The sequence below is a fragment of the Salvelinus sp. IW2-2015 genome, linkage group LG6.2 (assembly GCF_002910315.2).
Source record: "Salvelinus sp. IW2-2015 linkage group LG6.2, ASM291031v2, whole genome shotgun sequence".
Classification (NCBI taxonomy): Eukaryota; Metazoa; Chordata; class Actinopteri; order Salmoniformes; family Salmonidae; genus Salvelinus; species Salvelinus sp. IW2-2015.
Genome location: NC_036846.1, coordinates 20,477,436 through 20,500,237, shown reverse-complemented (window position 1 = coordinate 20,500,237; position 22,802 = coordinate 20,477,436). Strand labels below are relative to the sequence as shown.

General features: G+C 43.3%; 1 protein-coding gene and 1 non-coding gene across 5 annotated transcripts in view; one reads left to right on the top strand and one right to left on the bottom strand.

Annotated features, from left to right (window-relative positions):
• Positions 1–2,023: 2,023 nt before the first annotated feature.
• On the bottom strand, positions 2,024–2,096 carry trnaa-agc (transfer RNA alanine (anticodon AGC)). The gene has a single exon. It is a non-coding gene; the product is annotated as a tRNA-Ala (tRNA).
• Positions 2,097–2,119: 23 nt separating this feature from the next.
• The window catches only part of LOC111965971 (bromodomain-containing protein 8), a 38,970-nt gene continuing 18,287 nt past the window's right edge, over positions 2,120–22,802 (top strand). For 2 of the 4 annotated variants that reach the window (XM_070444287.1, XM_070444285.1), the window contains exons 1-14: positions 2,120–2,228; positions 8,931–9,027; positions 9,152–9,221; positions 10,520–10,569; positions 10,694–10,816; positions 11,035–11,115; positions 11,293–11,357; positions 11,475–11,635; positions 11,916–12,107; positions 12,967–13,063; positions 19,678–19,710; positions 21,407–21,561; positions 21,692–22,141; positions 22,234–22,433. In XM_070444287.1, the coding sequence (XP_070300388.1) occupies positions 2,210–2,228; positions 8,931–9,027; positions 9,152–9,221; positions 10,520–10,569; positions 10,694–10,816; positions 11,035–11,115; positions 11,293–11,357; positions 11,475–11,635; positions 11,916–12,107; positions 12,967–13,063; positions 19,678–19,710; positions 21,407–21,561; positions 21,692–22,141; positions 22,234–22,433 (1,793 nt within the window). In that variant the 5' untranslated portion in view covers positions 2,120–2,209. Of the gene's footprint in view, positions 2,229–2,400; positions 2,453–8,930; positions 9,028–9,151; positions 9,222–10,519; positions 10,570–10,693; positions 10,817–11,034; positions 11,116–11,292; positions 11,358–11,474; positions 11,636–11,915; positions 12,108–12,966; positions 13,064–19,677; positions 19,711–21,406; positions 21,562–21,691; positions 22,142–22,233; positions 22,434–22,802 lie in introns of those variants that run through there. The other 2 variants (XM_070444286.1, XM_023990407.2) reach the window with 2 other exon arrangements.

Below are 22,802 nucleotides of genomic sequence, written 5' to 3'. Positions count from 1 at the left end.
TACTGTAAGAGGGACAATGTTCTGAATTCTGTCACTGTACATTTCAAAAGTGCTGAACACATAGTTATATTGACTACGTTCATCTTAGTTCGTTCATTAATGTCGTAATCGAAATTAAGGAATGCCTCTTATCCGCTCATCATTCCCTTATGCCATAGTTTGTACATCGATTGTCAGTAGAAACCACATTTGTTTAAGCAAGTCAGCCATATCAGCTATGTTTTTTTTTAAAGGCAGTAAATGAGGCTGAATGAACTGTTTCGCTGCCAGACAAGGCTCCGCTGATAGCCAGGTGTAGCAGTGGTAAGGATTCACTCCATTGTGCTGGAAAGAAAGCTCTGCTTTTGGGACAGCTTTATTTAGGCCCTAACAGTTTCTGGGCACCGCTTGTCGTTGTTGTGTTGTCTAGTGGCTTTGCTGGCATGCATCTAAAAAAAATMGTTTGCCACACCAAGATTTACGTGCTAAAATCGCCACTGGGTAAGGGTTATGGTTAAAATAAGGGTAGGGGTTAAGGTTAGGGTCAGGGTTTAGGGTAGGGTCGTCTTAAGGGTCCCAGCTAGCATCTACCATTCTGTGACATAGGCTGATTTATGATTTAATACAAGGCCTGTATCACCTATCCAATTGAGTCGGTCTCTCTTGTGAATAGTCTGTGGCTATAAGCAATGTAGCATTCGTAAAGTGTTTATGTACCACCAAAATACTCATAATGTAACAAGATCTCATATAATCAGATCTCTTTGAGAAGATCTGATGGACAAGTGGTGACTTGTACAGAAAAGCAGACCCAATGTCAACCATATTAAAGCAGTCGCAGTGCCCATTGAGGTCATTTAAAAAATGTATTTAACCTGGCAAGTCAGTTAAGGACAAATTATTATTTACAATGACGGCCTACCCCGGACGACGCTGTGCTAATTGTGCGCCGCCCTATGGGACTCCCAATCACAGCCAGATGTGACACAGCTTGGATTCAAACCAGTGACCGCAGTGACACCTCTTTCACTGAAATGCAGTGCCTTAGACCACTGTGCCACACGGGAGCTCATTGCTGTGATTATTCCTATAGGTGAGCTGATCTGATCATGATTCATGAGTAATGATGGCCACCAATATGGAAAGTCCATATCGATATCAGTTTCATATTATTATTATTTTTATATCGATATCATATCGGAATTTAAAAACGTGTAGGCCTACTTGCTGTTTACCCCTTTGTTTCAGTGTCATGAATTTTAAAATGCGTTTCATCTTCCTAATGAGCCACCATAACATTGTGGTTGTGTTTTCCTTATCAGCCACCGTATTTCCCTTGTCATTTTGATGAGATATCAAATTTAGCACACAAAAAAAATAGCTAGATCGCAGCTGTACGGATAAACCAAATATCCTTTCAGCAGTCACATTATAGATACACACGGTGAGGCAGGGCTTAACGTGACCATGCACCGGAGTAGGACACATCCGTAGGATACTCCCGTTACTCCAGTGATAAATGTCCTACTTTACTCATAACCCGACACAACGGCTGTATTTTGTTTTATCATACATTTGACATGCTTCCATGTCGTCTTAATCAACAAACTACATCATACCTAAAAACACTTTAATTCTAAATGTAAAACTGTTAACACAATTTATTTTACATACTGTACTTTAGGATGATTTGGACATGATGGGCGAAAAAGGTCACAAAAGTTCAGTGGTGTAAAGTAGTGTATACTTTGATTTTCACTTTTGATACTTAAGTACATTTTAGCAATTCCATGTACTTTTAATACTTAAGTATATTTCAAACCAAATACTTTTAGACTTTTACTCAAGTAGTATTTTACTTGAGTCATTTTCTATTAGGGTATCTGTACTTTTACTCAAGTTTGACAATTTAGTACTTTTTCCAACACTGCAAAAGTTACAAAAATACAACTGCATCAACATCCATTTCTAACATAACACAGAAGCAAAGAAAATTGATCATACTACCTCAGAAAGCAAATGTTATCACATGCAATTCAAAGAATGGAGGATGCGGGCATCGATCCCGCTACCTCTCGCATGCTAAGCGAGCGCTCTACCATTTGAGCTAATCCCCCTATAATAGATGAGCGGGTATGTGATTTCTTGTTATGTCATCGTCAGCGCCTGTGCTACATTGAAATGARTCCGGCGGAAGTTTAGTGGCGAGGCCCTGTCGACAAAGAAAAAAATGTCGAGTGGAGTCGGGAGTGAGTATTATTTGTTATTGTTTGCTAACTTGCAAATGTAGCTACAACGTACACATACATTTCAAATGTAATGTACAATATGTTCGTAGCTAGCTGGCTTTATACATTATATTCGTCTAGTTAGCCTTCCTTGGTTTTGTTAGCGCCGGGCACGCTAGCTAGCTAAATTGCTAGCTAACAATGTGTTCCTAGCTACTGAGCGCGTACCTTCCTAGCCGAATATGGTAAACAACAAAAACAAGTATTGAGTTAGATTACCTAACTAGCTAAGTGGTAATGTTATGCTTTTCTAGTTAGCTAGATTGAACCTTTCTTTGCATTAACAAGATTGTAGCTTGCTGTTTAGCTAACTAGTTAGGTCAGAGCTCAAATCTAGGGTAATGGTTCCCCCTGCGCAGGGACTTGTCAAATCCAGGGATGCAAACTAGTCACATTTCGGCGAAATTCACCGTTTTGAATCCAAAATAGGTGACTTACGTAATTCGTGTAGATCCGATGAGAAACGTTTTTTTGGGGGGGGTTGGATCACTACTGGCTGTAATTGAACGAGTGATGCGCGTTTGTAGCAATACTGGCTGTATCCAAGGCTCAGCCAATCGTTCACACAACAACAGAATGCAGCGCAGCACGCGACTGAAGAAAGAAGAGACAACCAGTTACTAGTTACAGCATCCGCGCGCGCTCTGGAAAGGCAGCTTGCCAGTTACAGCAGCTCGTCCCCTGAACGATAACGAAGCGGTAACGTTAAGCTTGACTACGGAGAAGGTGATGAAGCGTACTTCATTAGCTGTAACTGAAAAACTACTGGCATTTATAAAGTTTGAGGTGAGGGAGAAAGTGTGGTGGAACAAGTATTAGCGTTGTATCTTGCTAGCTGGATCGAATTCTCCATTAGCTAGCCATAAAAATGTTGAGCAACATTATCCAATTTATCTGATCAAATAATTTAGTTTATGGTGTGAAAATGTACTTGCTAATAGTCGGACAGCTAACGTTAGCTAGCTAACTTTACAACATCAGATGAGCTAACATTAGTAACCTAACCAATTCGKTATAGTGTTAACTGGTATACGACTCCTTGCCGTTCCTCAAGTTATAACGCGTTAGTTGCTTACTGGACCRTGGCAATCTGTGTGAAACGTTAACAAACGAACAAACCACTATCTCCCTTTACAGTATGTGATTAATTTTCAGATTGAGAGAATTAGGTGAAAATTAGGCGTTGCTTGTTAAACAAGTGGATTCAGGGATGAAGTGTAGTTGGAGCTGGGCCTGGATGCCACTATAGAGGTGAAYGGAACACCACAAACTTTCCCTCTTTCTCACTTTTGCTGGCACATTGTAGAACACATGTCCACAGACAGAAAGTGTCCAATGTAGTAATGTGCAGTGTAGCCCAAATATATTGATTTTGTTGTGTTGAATTTGACAGTAACACATGTGTGTGAGAATGATGGTGGATTATACTTAGTTTTACTAAAGGGGGATTTTTGCACACGTGTAGCCTTGTGCACTTGATTTGTGTCTATAGTGGCCACTATAATAGAGCAAATATAGAATGCCAGTTTGTTTCATTCTATTTCTACTTTAAGATGTTTTTTCCCAAGTGCAATATTTATGTGTGAGGTCACAAGTGTTCTATTATGAAGGTTGTCATGGCTAACTGCAATATTAGTGTATTGTTTTTTTCTCAAGACTTGAGTGTCATTTGCAGTAAAGTCTAGGCAACAAATAATATTGGATTGCTTTCTTTACATTTTTTAGCTCTGAGTTAGGTTCACATTAACCACAAAAAAAAGTGTAACCTTTTTGGGCCCTCAGCAGTTTGCATCCCTGGTCAAATCTAAGATAGCCTAATAATAGACTAAAGAAGCATAATGTTACTCCTTGTAGTCCAAGGACCTTACACGTTCTATTTAGAGGCAAATTGGCTCTGGCAGCCAAATACTCCATCTAAACGTCCAACCTGGACTTAGGGTTAGGCGTAGCTCTTGATCATGACTCTCAGTAATGACTCATTGGACGAAGGAGTCTTCTGTAAGGGGAAGTTTTGTTAAGAGCCAGTACGCTCGGGTCTGAACATTAACATGAATCGATTCTCAATTGCGGTACAGTTCTAGAAACATGAATCCCTCTACTTTCATATCACATCGAAATAATTTCACAAATACACACTTACTGTTTTAGCACAGTTGCAGTCGACAAGGCGTTTGTGGCGTCCGTCTTCCGTTTACACACAGGTGTTTGTAGACGCAGATAGGTAATTAGCACAGGTATATTTAAAAAAATATATATATATATCTCCAGTGATGAAGATTATGATGCGTCCCTACACGATCTCCGGACCACTTAAAGTTAAATCATAGGGACATTTTTATTTGACCAATTGATAGAACATACAGTGCCATCAGAAAGTATTCACACCCCCTTGACTTTTTCCACATTGTTGTGTGAAAGCCTGAATTTAAAAAGGATTCAAATAAAATGTTGTTTGTCACATGCGCCAGATACAACAGTATTTGTATAGATCTTACAGTGAAATGCTTACTTACAAGCCCTTAACCAACAATGCTTTAAGAAGTGAAGAAAAAAAWAAAAATGTGTTCAGTAAAAAATAGAAAAAAGTAACAAATTGATTAAACAGCAGTAGTAAAATAACAGTAGCGAGGCTATATACAGGAGATACCAGTAGAGTCAATGTGCGGGGGCACTGGTTAGTCAAGGTAATTGAGGTAATATGTACATGTAGGTAGAGTTAAAGTGACTATGCATGGATTATAAACAGAGTAGCAGCAGCGTAAAAGAGGGGTCTGGGTAGCCCTTTGATTAGCTGTTCAGGAGTCTTATGGCTTGGCGGTAGAAGCTGTTAAGAAGCCTTTTGGAACTAGACATGGCGCTCCGGTACCGCTTGCCATGTGGTAGCAGAGAGAACAGTTTATGACTAGGGGGGCTGGAGTCTTTGACACTTTTTAGGGCCTTCCTCTGACACTGCCTAGTATAGAGGTCCTGGATGGCAGGAAGCTTGGCCCCAGTGATGTACTGGGCCGTATGCACTACCATCTGTAGTGCCTTGCAGTCGAAAGCTGAGCAGTTGCCACACCAGGCAGTGATGCAACCAGTCAGGATGCTCTCGATGGTGCAGTTGTAGAACCTTTTGAGGACCAATTCCAAATCTTTTCAGTCTCCTCAGGGGTTATAGTCTTTGTCGTGTCCTCTTCACGACTGTCTTAGTGTGTTTGAACCATGATAGTTCATTGGTAATGTGGACACCCTAGAACTTGAAGCTCTCAACCTGTTCCGCTACAGCCCGTCGATGAGAATGGGGGAATGCTCGGTCCTCCTTTTCCTGTAGTCCACAATCATCTCCTTTGTCTTGAGCACGTTGCGGGAGAGGTTGTTGTCCTGGCACCACATGGCCAGGTCTCTGACCTCCTCCCTATGAGCTGTCTCATCGTTGTCGGTGGTCAGGCCAACCACTGTAGTCATCAGCAAACTTGATGATGGTGTTGGAGTCGTGCCTGGCCATGTAGTCAAGAGTGAACAGGGAGTACAGGAGGGGACTGAGCATGCACCCGACGGGCCCCATGCTGAGGATCAGCGTGGTGGATGTGTTGTCCCTACCCTTACCACCTGGGGGCGGCCCGTCAGGAAGTCCAGGATCCAGTTGCAGAGGGAGATATTTAGTCCCAGGGTCTTTAACGTAGTGATGAGCTTTGAGGGCACTATGGTGTTGAACGCTTAGCTGTAGTCAATGGCATTCTCACATAGGTGTTATTTTTGTCCAGTTGGGAAAGGGCAGTGTTGAGTGCAATAGAGATTGCATCATCTGTGGATCTGTTGTGGCGGTATGCAAATTGGAGTGGGTCTAGGGTTTCTGGGATAATGCTGTTGACGTGAGCCATGACCAGCCTTTCAAAGCACTTCATGGCTACAGATGTGAGTGCTACGGGTCTGTAGTGATTAAGGCAGGTTACCTTAGAGTTCTTGGGCACAGGGACTATGGTGGTCTGCTTGAAACATGTTGGTATTACAGACTCAGTCAGGGACAGGTTGAAAATGTCAGTGAAGACACTTGCCAGTTGGTCAGCGCATGCTCGGAGTACACGTCCTGGTAATCCGCCTGGCCCTGCAGCCTTGTTAATGTTGACCTGTTTAAAGGTCTTACTCACATCGGCTACAGAGAGCGTGATCACACAGTCACCCGGAACAGCTGGTGATCTCATGCATGTTTCAGTGTTACTTGCATAGAAATAATTTAGCTCGTCTGGTAGGTTCGTGTCACTGGGCAGCTCGTGGCTGTGCTTCCCTCTCCCTCTGTAGTCTGTAATAGTTTGCCAGCCCTGCCACATCCAACGAGCGCCAGAGCCAGTGTAGTACGATTCAGTCTTAGTCCTGTATTGACGCTTTGCCTGTTTGATTGTTAAATTGAGATTTTGGGTCACCGGTTTACAAATAATATCCAATATTGTCAAAGTGGAATTATGTTTTTTTCTTTTATTATTATTAATAAAAAATGAAAAGCTGAAATGTCTTCGGTCAACAAGTATTCGACCTCTTTGTTATGGCAAGCCTAAAGTTCAGGAGTAATAATTTGCTTAACAAGTCACATGGACTTACTCTGTGTGCAATAATAATGTTATAACATGATTTTTTTAATGACTACCTCATCCTTAATTACACTTTGGTTGGTGTATCAATACAAAGATGCAGGTGTCCTTCCTAACTTAGTTGTAGGAGAGGAAGGAAACTGCTCAGGGATTTCACCATGAGGCCAATTGTGACTTTAGAGAGTTTAATGACTGTGATAGGATAAAACTGAGGATGGACCAACAACAATGTAGTTAATCCACAATACTAACCTAAATGACAGAGTGAAAAGGAGGAAGCCTTTACAGAATAAAAATATTCCAAAACATGCATCCTGTTTGCAAAAAGGTACTAAAATAAAACTGCAACAATTTGGCAAAGAAATTGATTTTATGTCCTGAATACAAAGCGTTATGTTTGGGGCAAATCCAACACAACACGCCACTGAGTACCACTCTTTATATTTTCAAGCATGGTGGTGTCTGCATTATGTTATGGGTATGCTTGTCATCAGCAAGGACTAGGGAGCATTTAAAAAWATATATTATAATAAATTGAATAGAGCTAAGCACAGACAAAATCCTAGAGGAAAACATTTATTCAGTCTGCTTTCCAATAGACACTGGGGGAAAAATTCCCCTTTCAGCAGGACAGTAACCTAAAACACAAGGCCAAATATATATATATATCTTTTTTTACCTTTATTTAACTAGGCAAGTCAGTAAAGAACAAATTCTTATTTTGTGGGTTAACTGCCTTGTTCGGGGGCAGAACGACAGATTTGTACCTTGTCAGCTCGGGGATTTGATCTTGCAACCTTTCGGTTATTAGTCCAACGCTCTAACCACTAGGCTACCTAGGGGATAATACGCTCATGTTGTCAGCCTAAACAGTGTACCAAATTATTAATCTCAGTTTCTCCTTCCAAGTACCATGTTGCACTGCACAATGTGTGTCTGTGGAAAACAGAGATATTACAGAAAGGATGAGGGAGGTATCCCAATGGGCAATAAATGGAGAAACGCCCCAACTGACTGTCGACCCATCGCATTCACGTTGTCTTAATCCAGCACGCGGTTGCTAAACTAATCGTCATGCAATTCCTTCTCAAAGTCGGGGTACCTGCTTATTTTCCTCAAAAGTACGTAATGTTACGATTCCAAAGCTATACCATAGTACAGAGAACACGTTAATTATCACACATCTTGGAAAATATTTGCAATGTTGTACTTCTTGTTTACGAAATTCCGTTTTTGAGCAGGCGCCCGATTGATTCCCATTCACTACTTGAAGGAGGACTCTCCTTGTCCCAGAATGCACCGCGTGGCCAATTGACGATGCACTGTCAACGTACACAATGGCCGTTAATACGATTCAAATAGTTTCCCATCTCCTCAAAAGTATCTTTGTGTGAAAGAAACGTGCTCTGTGCAGATACAAACTGCAAGTTGAACTCTTGTGAGAGAGACTCTTACATTTATAGCTCAGTTTGTTTAGCCGATTGCAAGCTAGCTACTTCACGTGATGGTATTGTTGTGTGTAGCTATGTTTTCTAGCTACCTAACAAAGCTAGCCAGCCCAGAAGAGACAGCATTGTATTGTGGGTTTTGTAGTAGACTTGAGCTGCAACAGATTTCCCAAAATGATTTTCACGTTTCTTCCAACCTTGTTATAATGACAAAATGAAACATTTGTTCACAAAAATAGTTATTACATATTAGTGTTATTTAACACTGTTAATCATAGGAATTAGTGGTTTGGGGGTTGATTTCTCCCTCCCGAGTGGCACAGTGGTCTAAGACACTGCATCTCAGTGCAAGATGCGCCACTGCAGTACCTGGTTTGAATCTAGGCTGCATCACATCTGGCCGTGATTGGGAGTCCCATAGGGTGGTGCAAAATTGGCCCAGCGTCGTCCGGTCATTGTAAATAATTTGTTCTTAACTGACTTGCCTAGTTAAATAAAGGTAAAAAATATATAGGTTTTAACGAAACTCCCCCGGCCAGAAGATACTATCGTCTATAGGAGCTAAAGGTAGTTAGCATCTATGTATGGGTTATTGCTAACCTACCTCTTCCAATCTTCATCATTTCCTTATCTCTGTCTTTATGTAGAACACAAGATGCTGTCCGTTGGCCCGACGGAACCGTGGTCATTGAGGGAGAAACTATGCCTAGCCTCCTCTGTTATGAGGAGCGGAGACCAAAACTGGTAAACAAACTTTTTCCCGTCTGTCACTGTCCGCATCTACATGTTTATCTTTCTCTAGTGTGCATAGTAAACTTTTCTACATGGTCATTTGTGTACACTACTTGATTGTCCTCCTGCCTTTCAGGGTGTCTGTCAGCAGAGCCATCAAACCTTTCTCAGAGCAAGGCCGCCCTCCAGACTGGTTTTCTCAAAAGGTATGAGACAGACACGCTGTGACATAACTATTAATCTCTGTCATGATGAACAAGGTTAAAAGGTCAGCTACTATATATGAGCACATGACCAAAAGTATGTGGACACCTGCTGGTCGAACATCTCATTCTAAAATCATGGGCATTAATATGGAGTTGGTCCCCCATTTGCTGCTATAACAACCTCCACTCTTCTGTGAAGGCTTTCCACTAAACGTTAGAACATTGCTGTGGGGACGTTCTTCCATTCAGCCATGAGCATTAGTGAGGTCAGGCGCTGATGTTGGGCGATTAGGCCTGTCTCGAAGTCGGCGTTACAATTCKTCCTAAAGGTGTTTGATGGGGTTTAGGTCAAGGCTCTGTGCAGGCCAGTCAAGTTCTTCCACACCAATCTCGAGAAACCATTTCTGTATGGACATCGCTTTGTGCACAAGGGAATTGTCATGCTAAAACAGAATCGTCTAGAATGTCATTTTATGCTGTAGCGTTAAGATTTCCCTTTACTGAAACTAAGGGGCCTAGCCCGAACCATGAAAAACAGCCCCAGACCACTATTCCTCCTCCACCAAACTTTACAGTTGGCACTATGCATTCGGCAGGTAGTGTTCTCCTGGTATCCACCAAACCCAGATTCGTCCGTCGGACTGCCAGATGGTGAAGCATGACTAATCACTCCAGAGAACGCTTTTCCACTGCTCCAAAGTCTAATGGTGCCGAGCTTTACACCACTCCCAGCCGACCTTTGGCATTGCACATGATGATCTTAGGCTTGTGTGCGGCTGGTCGGCCATGGAAACCCATTTCATGACGCTCCCGACAAACAGTTCTTGTGCTGACGTTGTTTCCAGAGGCAGTTTGGAACTCAGTAGTGAGTTTTGCAACRGAGGACAGACTATTTTTACTACGCGCTTCAGCACTCGGCAGTCCCATTCTGTGAGCTTGTATGGCCTACCACTTTGCGGCTGAGCTGTTGTTGCTCCTAGACGTTTCCAATTCACAATAACAGCACTTACAGTTGTTCAGGGCTGCTCTAGCAGGGCAGAAATTTGACACACTGACTTGTTGGAAAGGTGGCATCCAATGACGGTGCCACTTTGAAAGTCACTGAGCTCTTCAGGAAGGCCATTCTACTGCCAATGTTTGTCTATGGAGGTTGCATGGCTGTGTGCTCAATTTTATACACCTGTCAGCAACTGGTGTGGCTGAAATAGCCAAATCCACTAATTTGAAGGGGTGTCCACATACATTTGTGTGTATCTATAATGTATCTAACTTGCTGTCTGTGTCTCTGACCCCCACAGCACTGTGCCTCTCAGTACTCTGAGCTGCTGGAGACCACAGAGGCTCCAAAGTGAGGACACAAACACACACATGCGCTTTATTGGAGTATTCTATTGCGTAGGCAGCACTCCAGCTGTCATCAGAGCAGTTCCCACATAGTGTAGTCATGTGTCTAATGTACATTGCTGTTTCAGGCGTAAGCGTGGGGAAAAGGGTGAGGTGGTGGAGACCATCGAGGATGTGATCGTTCGAAGACTTACTGCCGAGAGGATAGAGGAGCTGAAGAAACTACTGAGAGACACACAGGACAAATACAGGTCAGTACACATGGGCACTCTTGCTCACACACCTATTCAACCTCTCACTCTGTCTTTCTGTCTCTCTCTCTCTTGTTATCTCTCTCACATTACACACACACACACTCATGCACACTCCCACTCTCACACATTAAACCCATCGCTCTCAATGCATAGCCAATGTTTCTGTTCAAAGCCATTGTAGATGACAATGTGACCTCTACTTCCTGCTCTGACAGGAAGCTGAAGAAGGAGGTGGATCTGATCCAGACCGGACATCTGGACTCCCGGTTGGAGGAGCTGTGGACAGAAGTATCACAGTAAGAAACCGGTCTGTCTGTCCACCTGTCTGTCTCTCGGTTTGTGTCTGCATGTCTGTCTGTCCACCAGTGTCTTTGTGTTTATTTGTTGTATACACTACGTTGTGATTCAGAGTGTACTTTCTGTACCAGATTTAGCAGTGAAGATTGTGTTTTTAAAATGGTTTTGTTTGGAAGGAAAAAGATGCAGGATGAGGATGAGGCAGATCTTAAGAGGAAGGCCACAGATACAGCCTATCAGGGTAAGCTTTGGCCTAATAGTAATAATAATAATCCAAATGTTTGGGCACCACTGATTGGACCAATGATTAKGCTCAGGAACTACTAGTGATAATAACCCGTACCCTCTCTGATCTCAGCTCGCCAAGCGGTTAAGAACACACCCAAGCGTGTGCCCAGTGTCACTGTACGCTCCCCTCTGGGTGCCAGTCCCACGAGCATGGAGGCACAGACAGATACCACCACACCCCCAACAGACACAGCCATGCCCCAGGCAGAGGAGACCTCTGGCACCACTGTGGTAAGGGAAGGACCCAAGTACTGGTCATCATACGCCTGCTTTGTTATTTTGTTTAGCTTTTTGTCTTCAACAGTTGTTGATGTGTGTATTGGTAGCAAATGACAAGTGACTTGCGTATTCTGTATTCAAGCACTGCCTTGCACTTCCATCAGCATGCACGAAATGGGTCAAAGACGGTCTATGAAAAATTCTATCAGTATTGGAAGGAATACAGTGGCAGTGCTGTGGTCTATTAAATAGAGGAGAATGGGTTTTTTTCTCCCCCAATCTGTCCACGTAGGCCCAGGGGGTGGCTGTGTTTCCACCATCATCGGATGCTCCAATGGTGCTGCCTAAGGAGGGAAGCCTTGGGTCTCTGGTAGATGACTCGCCACAGAAGAGGCTCCATAGTCAGAAGTCCACGCCGCCTCCCTCCCCTCTCCTCTCAGAGCTGCTGAAGAAAGGAAGCCTGATCTCTGCTAGCCCCAGACTGGTGAGAAATACAAAGGGATTAAAAAAACAGATGATTTGCAGTAATAAAGGATGAAATTATTGGATTATTTTTGGGTTATATTGGATTATATTGGGTGGATCTGTTTTAGGGAGAGAGTCCAGATTAAGTTTGACTTCACAAGCTACTGGTGTCGGAAATTCCTGTCTCAATTTGATCACTCTCTTGTTGCTGAGAATTTTCCTGCACCGCAGGAAATGCAAATGAGCTCTGTGATTTACATAAATTCACTGAAAACCCACACTAACACATGGTTATATTAAAGCGGCAATCAGCAGTTGCTACATACATTTTTTGACTTATAAATGAATGATATGTACCCATTGATTCTTGAAGAATATAACTTCTAAATGCCTCATGAGCTTAGTTCATCTGTCATACCCCACCAGAACCACAAATATAACCTTGTTTTACTCCAATATTTGTAAATAAAGCAAATGTAAACAAACACTGTATAGTCTCAAACCATGGTTAAAACTGATTTTTGACGTAATGGATGGTCAATCCTTGCATCCATAGCTCTGTCTATGCATTTTAGAGTGGTTACATTTCTCCAGCCCCATCCGCCAGCTTTTTACCGAAACAAACTTTGTTATTGTTTCAACTGCGAATTTCGCCTTTAACAGTATTGCACTTTTCATGTAGCCTACTTTTGGCCAGCTAATAGGCTAACCACAGATCACGCAATGTTATGGACTAAACATTCAATACCTGCTGCTACAGAATTCTATTGCTGTGACCATATAGGTCAAATGAAGATCCTACATCTGTACCAAGCCGCTCAGTAAAAACAGTTGAATCAGGGATATTGTGTGTTGTTGATGTAATCTCTCTGGGTCAGGTGGTGGAGGGGGATGTTGCTGCTGCAGAACTGGCTAATGGAGGAGTTCCCACTACAACCCTTGCTATCCCAGCAGGCTTTGAGGTCGCCAGCGCAGGTAACTACGGCAACCGTGATATAACACGCCACGCTAGCGGGCTGGCTGTTATGTGTTTGGGTTGATGTGTATTTTAGTTGAGTGCTATATGTGCTGGTGTGTGCTTCTGTGCTTTAAATGTTTTTTAGAAGCAAAGTGTGTGACTGTGTCCTTTTATTAGATGTACTTTGTTGTGTCCAACAGGAAACATTACCCCCCACTGCCCCACCCAACACAGTTTAAAACTGTCTCTCATCTGTTTCTCCTCCCCTCTCCCACACTGTCTGTCAGTGTTTCTCTCTCTCTCCCAAACTGTCTGTCAGTGTTTCTCTCTCTCTCCCACACTGTCTGTCAGTGTTTCTCTCTCTCTCCCACACTGTCTGTCAGTGTTTCTCTCTCTCTCCCACACTGTCTGTCAGTGTTTCTCTCTCTCTCCCAAACTGTCTGTCAGTGTTTCTCTCAATTCAATTCAATTCAATTCAAGGGGTTTTATTGGCATGGGAAACATGTGTTAACATTGCCAAAGCAAGTGAGGTAGATAATACACAAAAGTGAAATAAACAATACAAATTAACAGTAAACATTACACATACAGAAGTTTCAAAACAAGAAAGACATTACAAATGTCATATTATATATATATACAGTGTTGTAACAATGTACAAATGGTTAAAGCACACAAGTTAAAATAAATAAGCATAAGTATGGGTTGTATTTACAATGGTGTTTGTTCTTCACTGGTTGCCCTTTTCTTGTGGCAACAGGTCACAAATCTTGCCTGGCTGTGATGGCACACTGTGGAATTTCACCCAGTAGATATGGGAGTTTATCAAAATTGGATTTGTTTTCAAATCTTTGTGGATCTGTGTAATCTGAGGGAAATATGTCTCTCTAATATGGTCCATACATTGGGCAGGAGGTTAGGAAGTGCAGCTCAGTTTCCACCTCATTTTGTGGGCAGTGAGCACATAGCCTGTCTTCTCTTGAGAGCCATGTCTGCCTACGGCGGCCTTTCTCAATAGCAAGGCTATGCTCACTGAGTCTGTACATAGTCAAAGCTTTCCTTAAGTTTGGGTCAGTCACAGTGGTCAGGTATTCTGCCACTGTGTACTCTCTGTTTAGGGCCAAATAGCATTCTAGTTTGCTCTGTTTTTTTGTTAATTTCTTTCAAATGTGTCAAGTAATTATCTTTTTGTTTTCTCATGATTTGGTTGGGTCTAATTGTGCTGTTGTCCTGGGCTCTGTGGGGTGTGTTTGTGTTTGTTGAACAGAGCCCTAGGACCAGCTTGCTTAGGGGACTCTTCTCCAGGTTCATCTCTCTGTAGGTGATGGCTTTGTTATGGAAGGTTTGGGAATCGCTTCCTTTTAGGTGGTTTGTAGAATTTTAACGGCTCTTTTCTGGATTTTGATAATTAGTGGGTATCGGCCTAATTCTGCTCTGCATGCATTATTTGGTGTTCTACGTTGTACACGGAGGATATTTTTGCAGAATTCTGCATGCAGAGTCTCAATTTGGTGTTTGTCCCATTTTGTGAAATCTTGGTTGGTGAGCGGACCCCAGACCTCACAAACCATAAAGGGCAATGGGCTCTATGACTGATTCAAGTATTTTTAGCCAGATCCTAATTGGTATGTTGAAATTTATGTTCCTTTTGATGGCATAGAATGCCTTCTTGCCTTGTCTCTCAGATCGTTCACAGCTCTGTGGAAGCTACCTGTGGTGCTGATGTTTAGGCCGAGGTATGTATAGTTTTTTGTGTGCTCTAGGGCAAACGGTGTCTAGATGGAATTTGTGGTCCTGGCGACTGGACCTTTTTTGGAACACCATAATTTTGGTCTTACTGAGATTTACTGTCAGGGCCCAGGTCTGACAGAATCTGTGCAGAAAGATCTAGGGTGCTGCTGTAGGCCTCCTTGGTTGGTGACAGAAGCACCAGATCATCAGCAAACAGTAGACATTTGACTTCGGATTCTAGTAGGGTGAGACCGGGTGCTGCAGACTGTTCTAGTGCCCGCGCCAATTCGTTGATATATATGTTGAAGAGGGTGGGGCTTAAGCTGCATCCCTGTCTCACCCCACGACCCTGTGAGAAGAAATGTGTGTGTTTTTTGCCAATTTTAACCGCACACTTGTTGTTTGTGTCATGGTTTTATAATGTCGTATGTTTTACCCCCAACACCCACTTTCCATCAATTTGTATAGCAGACCCTCATGCAAATTGAGTCGAAGGCTTTTTTGAAATCAACAAAGCATGAAGAGACTTTGCCTTTGTTTTGGTTTGTTTTGGTTGTCAATTAGGGTGTGTAGGGTGAATAACATGGTCTGTTGTACGGTCATTTGTGGTAAAAAGCCAATTTGAACAATTTTGTCTCCAGAATTCTACATTTATTAGTTTATTTCAATTTGAGTTCGTGAATCTGTTTACTAGTCCTGAGGCTGTTATTCTCATCGTTATTTAATCCGACTCAATGAGTATTAGGTTATACCAGCGAAGGTCTACTGGATCAAGATTGACGGCCGGCGCCCCAATGCATATTCCACCGGTAGTGTATATTGGCAAGATGCTGGAAGACAATATTTGGACTCCACATTTAGATCGACTTTGGGCGCTGAGGGCAGTGCGCGGGTTCTATATTGCGGGGATATCAGATCACTACACGCAGTTTGAAGGGGACGAATGCTCTACACTAGCATTGAGAGTCTATTAAAATATAAGGCACAATTTGAGAATATGTAGCTATTTGTCTGTATAATTTTTCATTCTAAATTGAATCAACTTAAAGTGATAACCATCAACACCGGGAGCAAAATGTCAAATTGGCTGTTTTACAAAAGCACTTGTATGCGTGGACTTGAGCCCAAGACCCATGGTATTTTTTCTACATTCTTGTCTCCATGATCACACCACTCATTTACAATGGTGAATATGAGAGAGACGAATCAAAGTGCGAGATTCTAGCGTAATAACATTTAATAGTCGAGAATGCTAGGAATTTTGTATTATGGATCATTCGTCTATTATGCTTTCTTAGGCGCTCTTTATCTCTTTTGTTATGTAGTCCAATAAAGATTTGGGCGCAAGTGGGTTTAACGCCATATCCACCGACTTCAATCTTCATTTTGGAGTGAGGTGTAGCTGCTATAATATTGCCTATACACGTGGTAGTTTGGTGTATAGAGTGGTTGTTGGGGTTAAGAAACATACGACATGTATATTAACATCACTGATCTACTAAACCAAATCTCAGAGTTGCGTCGAGGTTAAAATATGGCGCGAGAATATAAGAACTAATGGACTCTTATCAATACATTAGAAAAGAATTTCATGACGTTGCTCACATGGGCGCATCGGGGTATATACAGTGGATGTCATGCTTCACCGCTCACTCACGTCACTCTTCTCCGTAACTATAGATATTATAGTGTATAATACCGCGCATATTTGGTCGACGGGCACTAGAACAGTCTGCAGACACCCGGTCTGCAGCGACGACTACAGGTAGTATATCCCCGAAGGGTCTCATCATATTGTCTGTATCTGTGTGTGGCGAGATAGATGTGTCAATTTTCTTTCTGTAAGATCCTTTTAAACCTATAAAATGGACTTGTCGGTTTTTCTTTAAATATCGGGTGGCCTTGACTAGTCTGCATCTCCCAAAGACAACCAATGTCTGTCTTTGTTTCTCATCTCATCTCCACAATTGTCAGTCGTTTCTCTCTCAATCATCCTCCACACTATGTGTGTCAGCTGTTCATCTCTCTCGTCTCTCTCATGCGTCCTATTCATCGTTGGATACTGGTCAGATCGTCATTCATATTTTATTCTCTCGGCCATCGATCTTTCGAATCTGTCAGATGTGTTCTCTCTGCTCTTGTCCTAGGTCAACCCGTCTTGTCTAGTGTTTTCATCTCTGCATTCTCTCCCAGCTACTTGCCTGTCAAGTGTTTCTCTCTCCTCTTACCAGAGCACCCATAGTCACTTATTGTACTCACCGTTCGTGTCTTATACATCAGCATACACAGGTCAGCTTTCTGACGGTGTGAACGGATTCTCGAGGAGACCAAGGCAAGAAGGCATTCATATTGGCCAATCAAAAGGAAACATAAATTCAAACAACCTCAGATTATGGATCTGGCTAAAAATACTTGATATAGGTCATCAGAGCCCATTGCCCTTTATGGTTGGTGAGGTCTGGGTCCGCTCACCAACCAAAGATTTTCACAAATGGGATCAACACGCAAATTAAGACTATCTGCAGTGCAGAAGTTCTGCAAAATATCCTCCGTGTACACGTAGAACACCAAATAATGCATGCAAGCAGAATTAGGGCCGGATACCCACTAATTATCAAAATCCAGAAAAGAGCCGTTAAATTCAACAACCACCTAAAAGGAAGCGATTCCCACCTCCATAACAAAGCTCACCTACAGATGAGAGAACCTGGAGAAAGTCCCTAAGCAAGCTGGTCCTAGGGCTCTGTTCACAACACAAACACCCCACAGAGCCCAGGACAACAGCACAATTAGACCCACAAATAATGAGAAAACAAAAAGATAATTACTTGACACATTGGAAGAAATTAACAAAAAACAGAGCAAACTAGAATGCTATTTGGCCCTAAACAGAGAGTACACAGTGGCAGAATACCTGACCACTGTGACTGACCCAAACTTAAGGAAAGCTTTGACTATGTACAGACTAGTGAGCATAGCCTTGCTATTGAGAAAGGCCGCCGTAGGCAGACATGGCTCTCAAGAGAAGACAGCTATGTGCTCACTGCCCACAAAATGAGGTGAAACTGAGCTGCACTTCCTAACCTCCTGCCAATGTATGACCATATTAGAGAGACATATTTCCTCAGATTACACAGATCCACAAAGATTTGAAAACAATCCAATTTTGTAAACTCCCATATCTACTGGGTGAAATTCCACAGTGTGCATCACAGCAGCAAGATTTTGACTGTTGCCACAAGAAAAGGGCAACCAGTGAAGAACAAACACCATTGTAAATACAACCCATATTTATGCTTATTTATTTTAACTTGTGTGCTTTAACCATTTGTACATTGTTACAACACTGTATATATATAATATGACATTTGTAATGTCTTTCTTGTTTTGAAACTTGTTATGTGTAATGTTTACTGTATATTGTATTGTTATTTCACTTTTGTGTATTATCTACCTCACTTGCTTTGGCAATGTTAACACATGTTCCCATGCCATAAACCTTGAATTGAATTGAATGAGAGAAACACTGACAGACAGTTGGGAGAGAGAGAGATATCACTGTCACAGATCACTGTTCGTGCGCGGAGAGATATGAGAAGCTAGAGAGAGTCTGTCAGGTCAGAGCAGGTGTGGGTGTATGAGTATATGAGAGAACATCTGTACAATCTTCAGTCTCCTCTCTTTCCTAGCACGCGTGTCTGTCAGTGTTTTCTCTGCGCTCACTGTCCTGTCAGTGTTTGTCTCTCTCTCCCAAACTGGTCCTGTCAGTGTTTCTCTCTCTCTCTCTCACGGGCAACAGCACGTGACGAAATGCAAGTTGAATCCTCCAGTACCTCCCAGTGTGCGGAGGGGGGGAGTAAACCATTTGAGAGACAGTTTTTAAAACCTGTGTTGGGCTGGGGGCCAGTGCGGGGGTAATGTTCCTCTGTTGGACTCACAAAAAGCACATCTAATAAAAGGACTCATCGACTCCAGTCCATCCACTCCTTTGCTTCTAAAATAAAACATTTCTTAAACCGCACTCAGATCATGCTCCTCTACACACTCCAGCTCCAACCTATAGCACCTTCACCTAAAATTACATTCACCAAATCCCAAATACTATCCTTACACTACCTCCTGCTCCCCGCCTAGTCTGCGTTCGCGTGTTATATCTCCTCTACTCGGTTGCCTGCTAGTTACCTGCGCTTGCGCGACCTCAAAAGCCTGCTTGGGATAGCAAAGGTGTCTGTCTCAGTGGGAACCTCTGCCTTCCCATTAGTCCCAGTTCTTTGCAGCTAGCCAAACCATCCCCTCCACCACCTGCCAGAGAGATTTACATTGCCAACGAACACATTCCTCGCAACTCTATCCCTGATTCCATACCTCGTCTTCACACTGAGCGGCTTAGGTACAGGCGACATGTAGTGCTAGTCTACGTGTTCATTTTCTTGCATCCTATATTGCGTCACAGCCAATACGGCTACATTTCTGCTAGCCAGCACGAGACTGTCCATTGTGCATGGTGTTTGTTCTTAACATTGGCTCCGTGTACCTGTGTTGCGTTAGCCCGCTATTACCTGTGCCTCAACATCTCGTACAACGAGCGACTGATCCACTGGAAATCAGCATGTGCAAGTTTCTATCTCTGTTAATGGGGAAATTCCGCCCCGCTCAGTTGATATACAATATACAATAGCGTCCCTAGTCACCTGTCCTGGTCAGTAAGAAGAAAGCTGTGTCCGGGACCGGTCTCTCTCGTCTGTGCATCGTAAATCGCGCATCTCACACCTAGCTCTCTATGTCAGTGTTTCTCTCTCTCTCTTCCTCTCCCACACTGTCTGTCAGTGTTTCTCTCTCTCTCTCTCCCACACTGTCTGTCAGTGTTTCTCTCTAAACCCAGCTGTCTCTCTCGCTCTAGAAATGGAAGGAATATCTACAGTGGCAAGAAAAAGTATGTTGAACCCTTTGGCACTACCTGGATTTCTGCATACATTGGTCATAAAATGTGATCTGATCTACATCTAAGTCACAACAATAGACAAACACAGTCTGCMTAAACTAATAACACACAAGCAATTATATGTTTTAATGTCTTTATTGAACACACTGTGTAAACATTCACACAGTGCAGGGTGGGAAAAGTATGTGAACCCTTGGATTTAATAACTGGTTGACCCTCCTTTGGCAGCAATAAACTCAACCAGATATTTTCTGTAGTTGCAGAGCAGACCTGCACAACGGTCAGGAGGAATTTTGGACCATTCCTCTTTACAAAACTGTTTCAGTTCAGCAATATTCTTAGGATGTCTGGTGTGAACCGCTCGAGGCCACAGCATTTTAAAATCGGGTTGAGGTCAGGACTGGGCCACTCCAGAAGGCGTATTTTCTTCTGTTGAAGCCATTCTGTTGTTGTTTTACTTCTGTGTTTTGGGTTGTTGTACTGTTGCATCACCCAACTTCTGTTGAGCTTCAACTGGCAGACAGATAGCCTTACATTCTCCTGCAAAATTCCTTGATAAACTTGGGAATTAATTTTTCCGTTGATGATAGCAAGTTGTCCAGGCCTTGAGGCAGCAAAGCAGCCCCAAACCATGATGCTCCCTCCACCATACTTTACAGTTGGGATGAGGTTTTGATGTTGGTGTGCTGGTCCTTTTTTTCTCCACACATAATGTTGTGTGTTCCTTCCAAACAACTCAACTGTAGTTTCCTCTGTCCACAGAATATTTTGCCAGTACCGCTGTGGAACATCCAGGTGCACTTTCGCAGACTTCAGATGTGCAGCAATGTTTGTTTTGGACAGCAGTGGCTTCTTCTGTGGTGTCCTCCCATAAACACCATTCTTGTTTAGTGTTTTACGTATTGTAGACTCATTAACAGAGATGTTAGCATGTTCCAGAGATTTCTGTAAGTCTTTAGCTGTCACTCTAGGATTCTTCTTAACCTCATTGAGCATTCTGCACTGTGCTCTTGCAGTCATCTTTGCAGGACGGCCACTCCTAGGGAGATTAGCAACAGTGCTGAATTGATCAATTTATAGACCATTTGTAAAACTGTGGACTGATGAACATCAAGGCTTTTAGAGATACTTTTGTAACCCTTTCCAGCTTTATGCAAGTCAACCATTTTTAATCATAGGTCTCCTGAGATCTCTTTTGTTCGAGGCATGGTTCACATCAGGCAATGCTTCTTGTGAATAGCAAACTCCAATTTTGTGAGTTTCTTTTAGGGCAAGGCAGCTCTAACCAACATCTCCAATCTCGTCTCATTGATTGGACTCCAGGTTAGCTGACTCCTGACTCCAATTAGTTTTCACATACTTTTCCCCAACCTACACTGTGAATGTTTAAATTATGTATTCAATATGGACAAGAAAAATGCAATAAATAGTGTGTTATTAGTTTAATAAGCAGACTGTGTTTGTCTATTGTTGTGACTAAGATGAAGATCAGATCCAATTTTCTGACTAATTTATGCAGAAATCCAGGTAATTCCAAAGGGTTCACATACTTTTCTTGCCACTGTATGTAAAGAGGAACATGCATCTGATTTCTACTCCCAGTGAGACCTGTGTACTATTTGTGGTGACACATGTCTGTCTGTCTGTCTGTCTGTCTGTCTGTCTGTCTGTCTGTCTGTCTGTTCAGTCGGAGAGGCGGTGGTGAAGGCAGAGCTGGGTGAGGAGGTGGAGCTAGTGAAGGAGGCAGGGCTAGTGGAGGAGGACCTGGTAGCTGTTTCCTACATGGGGGATGAGCTGGACCTGGAGACAGTCGGAGACATCATTGCCATCATAGAGGAGAAGGTAAATTGTGTGGGGGGGTGCAGCTTTTGACCTAGATATCTCTGTAGTAAGCGGTCTTGTTTGTGCGCACTCATCACAGTCCTCTCTCTGTATGTGTGTCTCTTTCTCTCTGTGTGTCTGTATTTCTCAGGTGGATGACTCTGTGGAGGCTCTAGATTCTGCAGCAGTGGAGGCTGCTCTCTCTCTCTGTGAGGAGGCTGTTTCTGCCGGCCACTCCCTCTCAGGCCCCTGGGAGGCCCATGACTTGAAGTCCTCAGAGCCTGGGCCCACGGTTCAGTTTGACCCCACACAGGGGCTTCAGGGTGGGGCGGGAGCTACCCCTGGGGTCCTGGAGCCAGAGACAGAGAGTGGAAGGGGGGAAGCCAGGGAGGGATTAGAAACAGTGGGGACAGACGTTGCTCCTTCTGTTGCCGCCGCCGACGGCCTGGCAGGAAGTGAGGTCACAGAGGAGGGAGTTCTCACGGTGGAAGGAAGCCTGAGCACAGCTGTGAAGACTGAGAATGAGGAGTGGACCCAGCCAGAACCAAACACACCCTGCCTAGACTCAGAAGACAGCTCTGGATCAGGGAAAGAGTCCAAGGTAATTGTTCTCTTTTCAGTAACTCTCACTCACACACACACCTTTACCAGGTGCAGTTGAATTATCATCTCTCCTTGTGTATCTTTATGTAGGAAGTGAAGGATGAGGATGGAGGGAGCGACGGGGATCCTGATGAAGAGGTGGAGATAAAAGAGGAGTGTGGAGAGGGGGAGGGGCCCTACCTATCAGAAGTAGAACCGGCAGCCAGTGAGAGCGAGGATGGCTATGGCCCCTCTTCCCAACGCTACACCACAGCTGATTCGCTAGCCAGCAGCCCCGCCTCTTCTCAGTTGTAAGTTTCCAACCCTGGTCCTTGTATCCATGGCAACTCTTAATCTGAACATGCCATCACAAGCCTGAATAAAGCAAGTCAACTCGACCCTTAAGAATGCTTTTTGACCAATGCCCAAGATGAGGGATGGTTTCTCTGTAGTAAGCTGTCTTGTGGGCTTTTGTGCACTATCATCACAATCCTGTCTCTCTCCCTCTACCACTCACCTACCCTCCTGTCTGTCTCTCTCCCTCTACCACTCACCTACCCTCCTATCTGTCTCTCTCTCTACCACTCACCTACCCTCCTGTCTGTCTCTCTCCCTCTACCACTCACCTACCCTCCTGTCTGTCTCTCTCTCTCTACCACTCACCTACCCTCCTGTCTGTC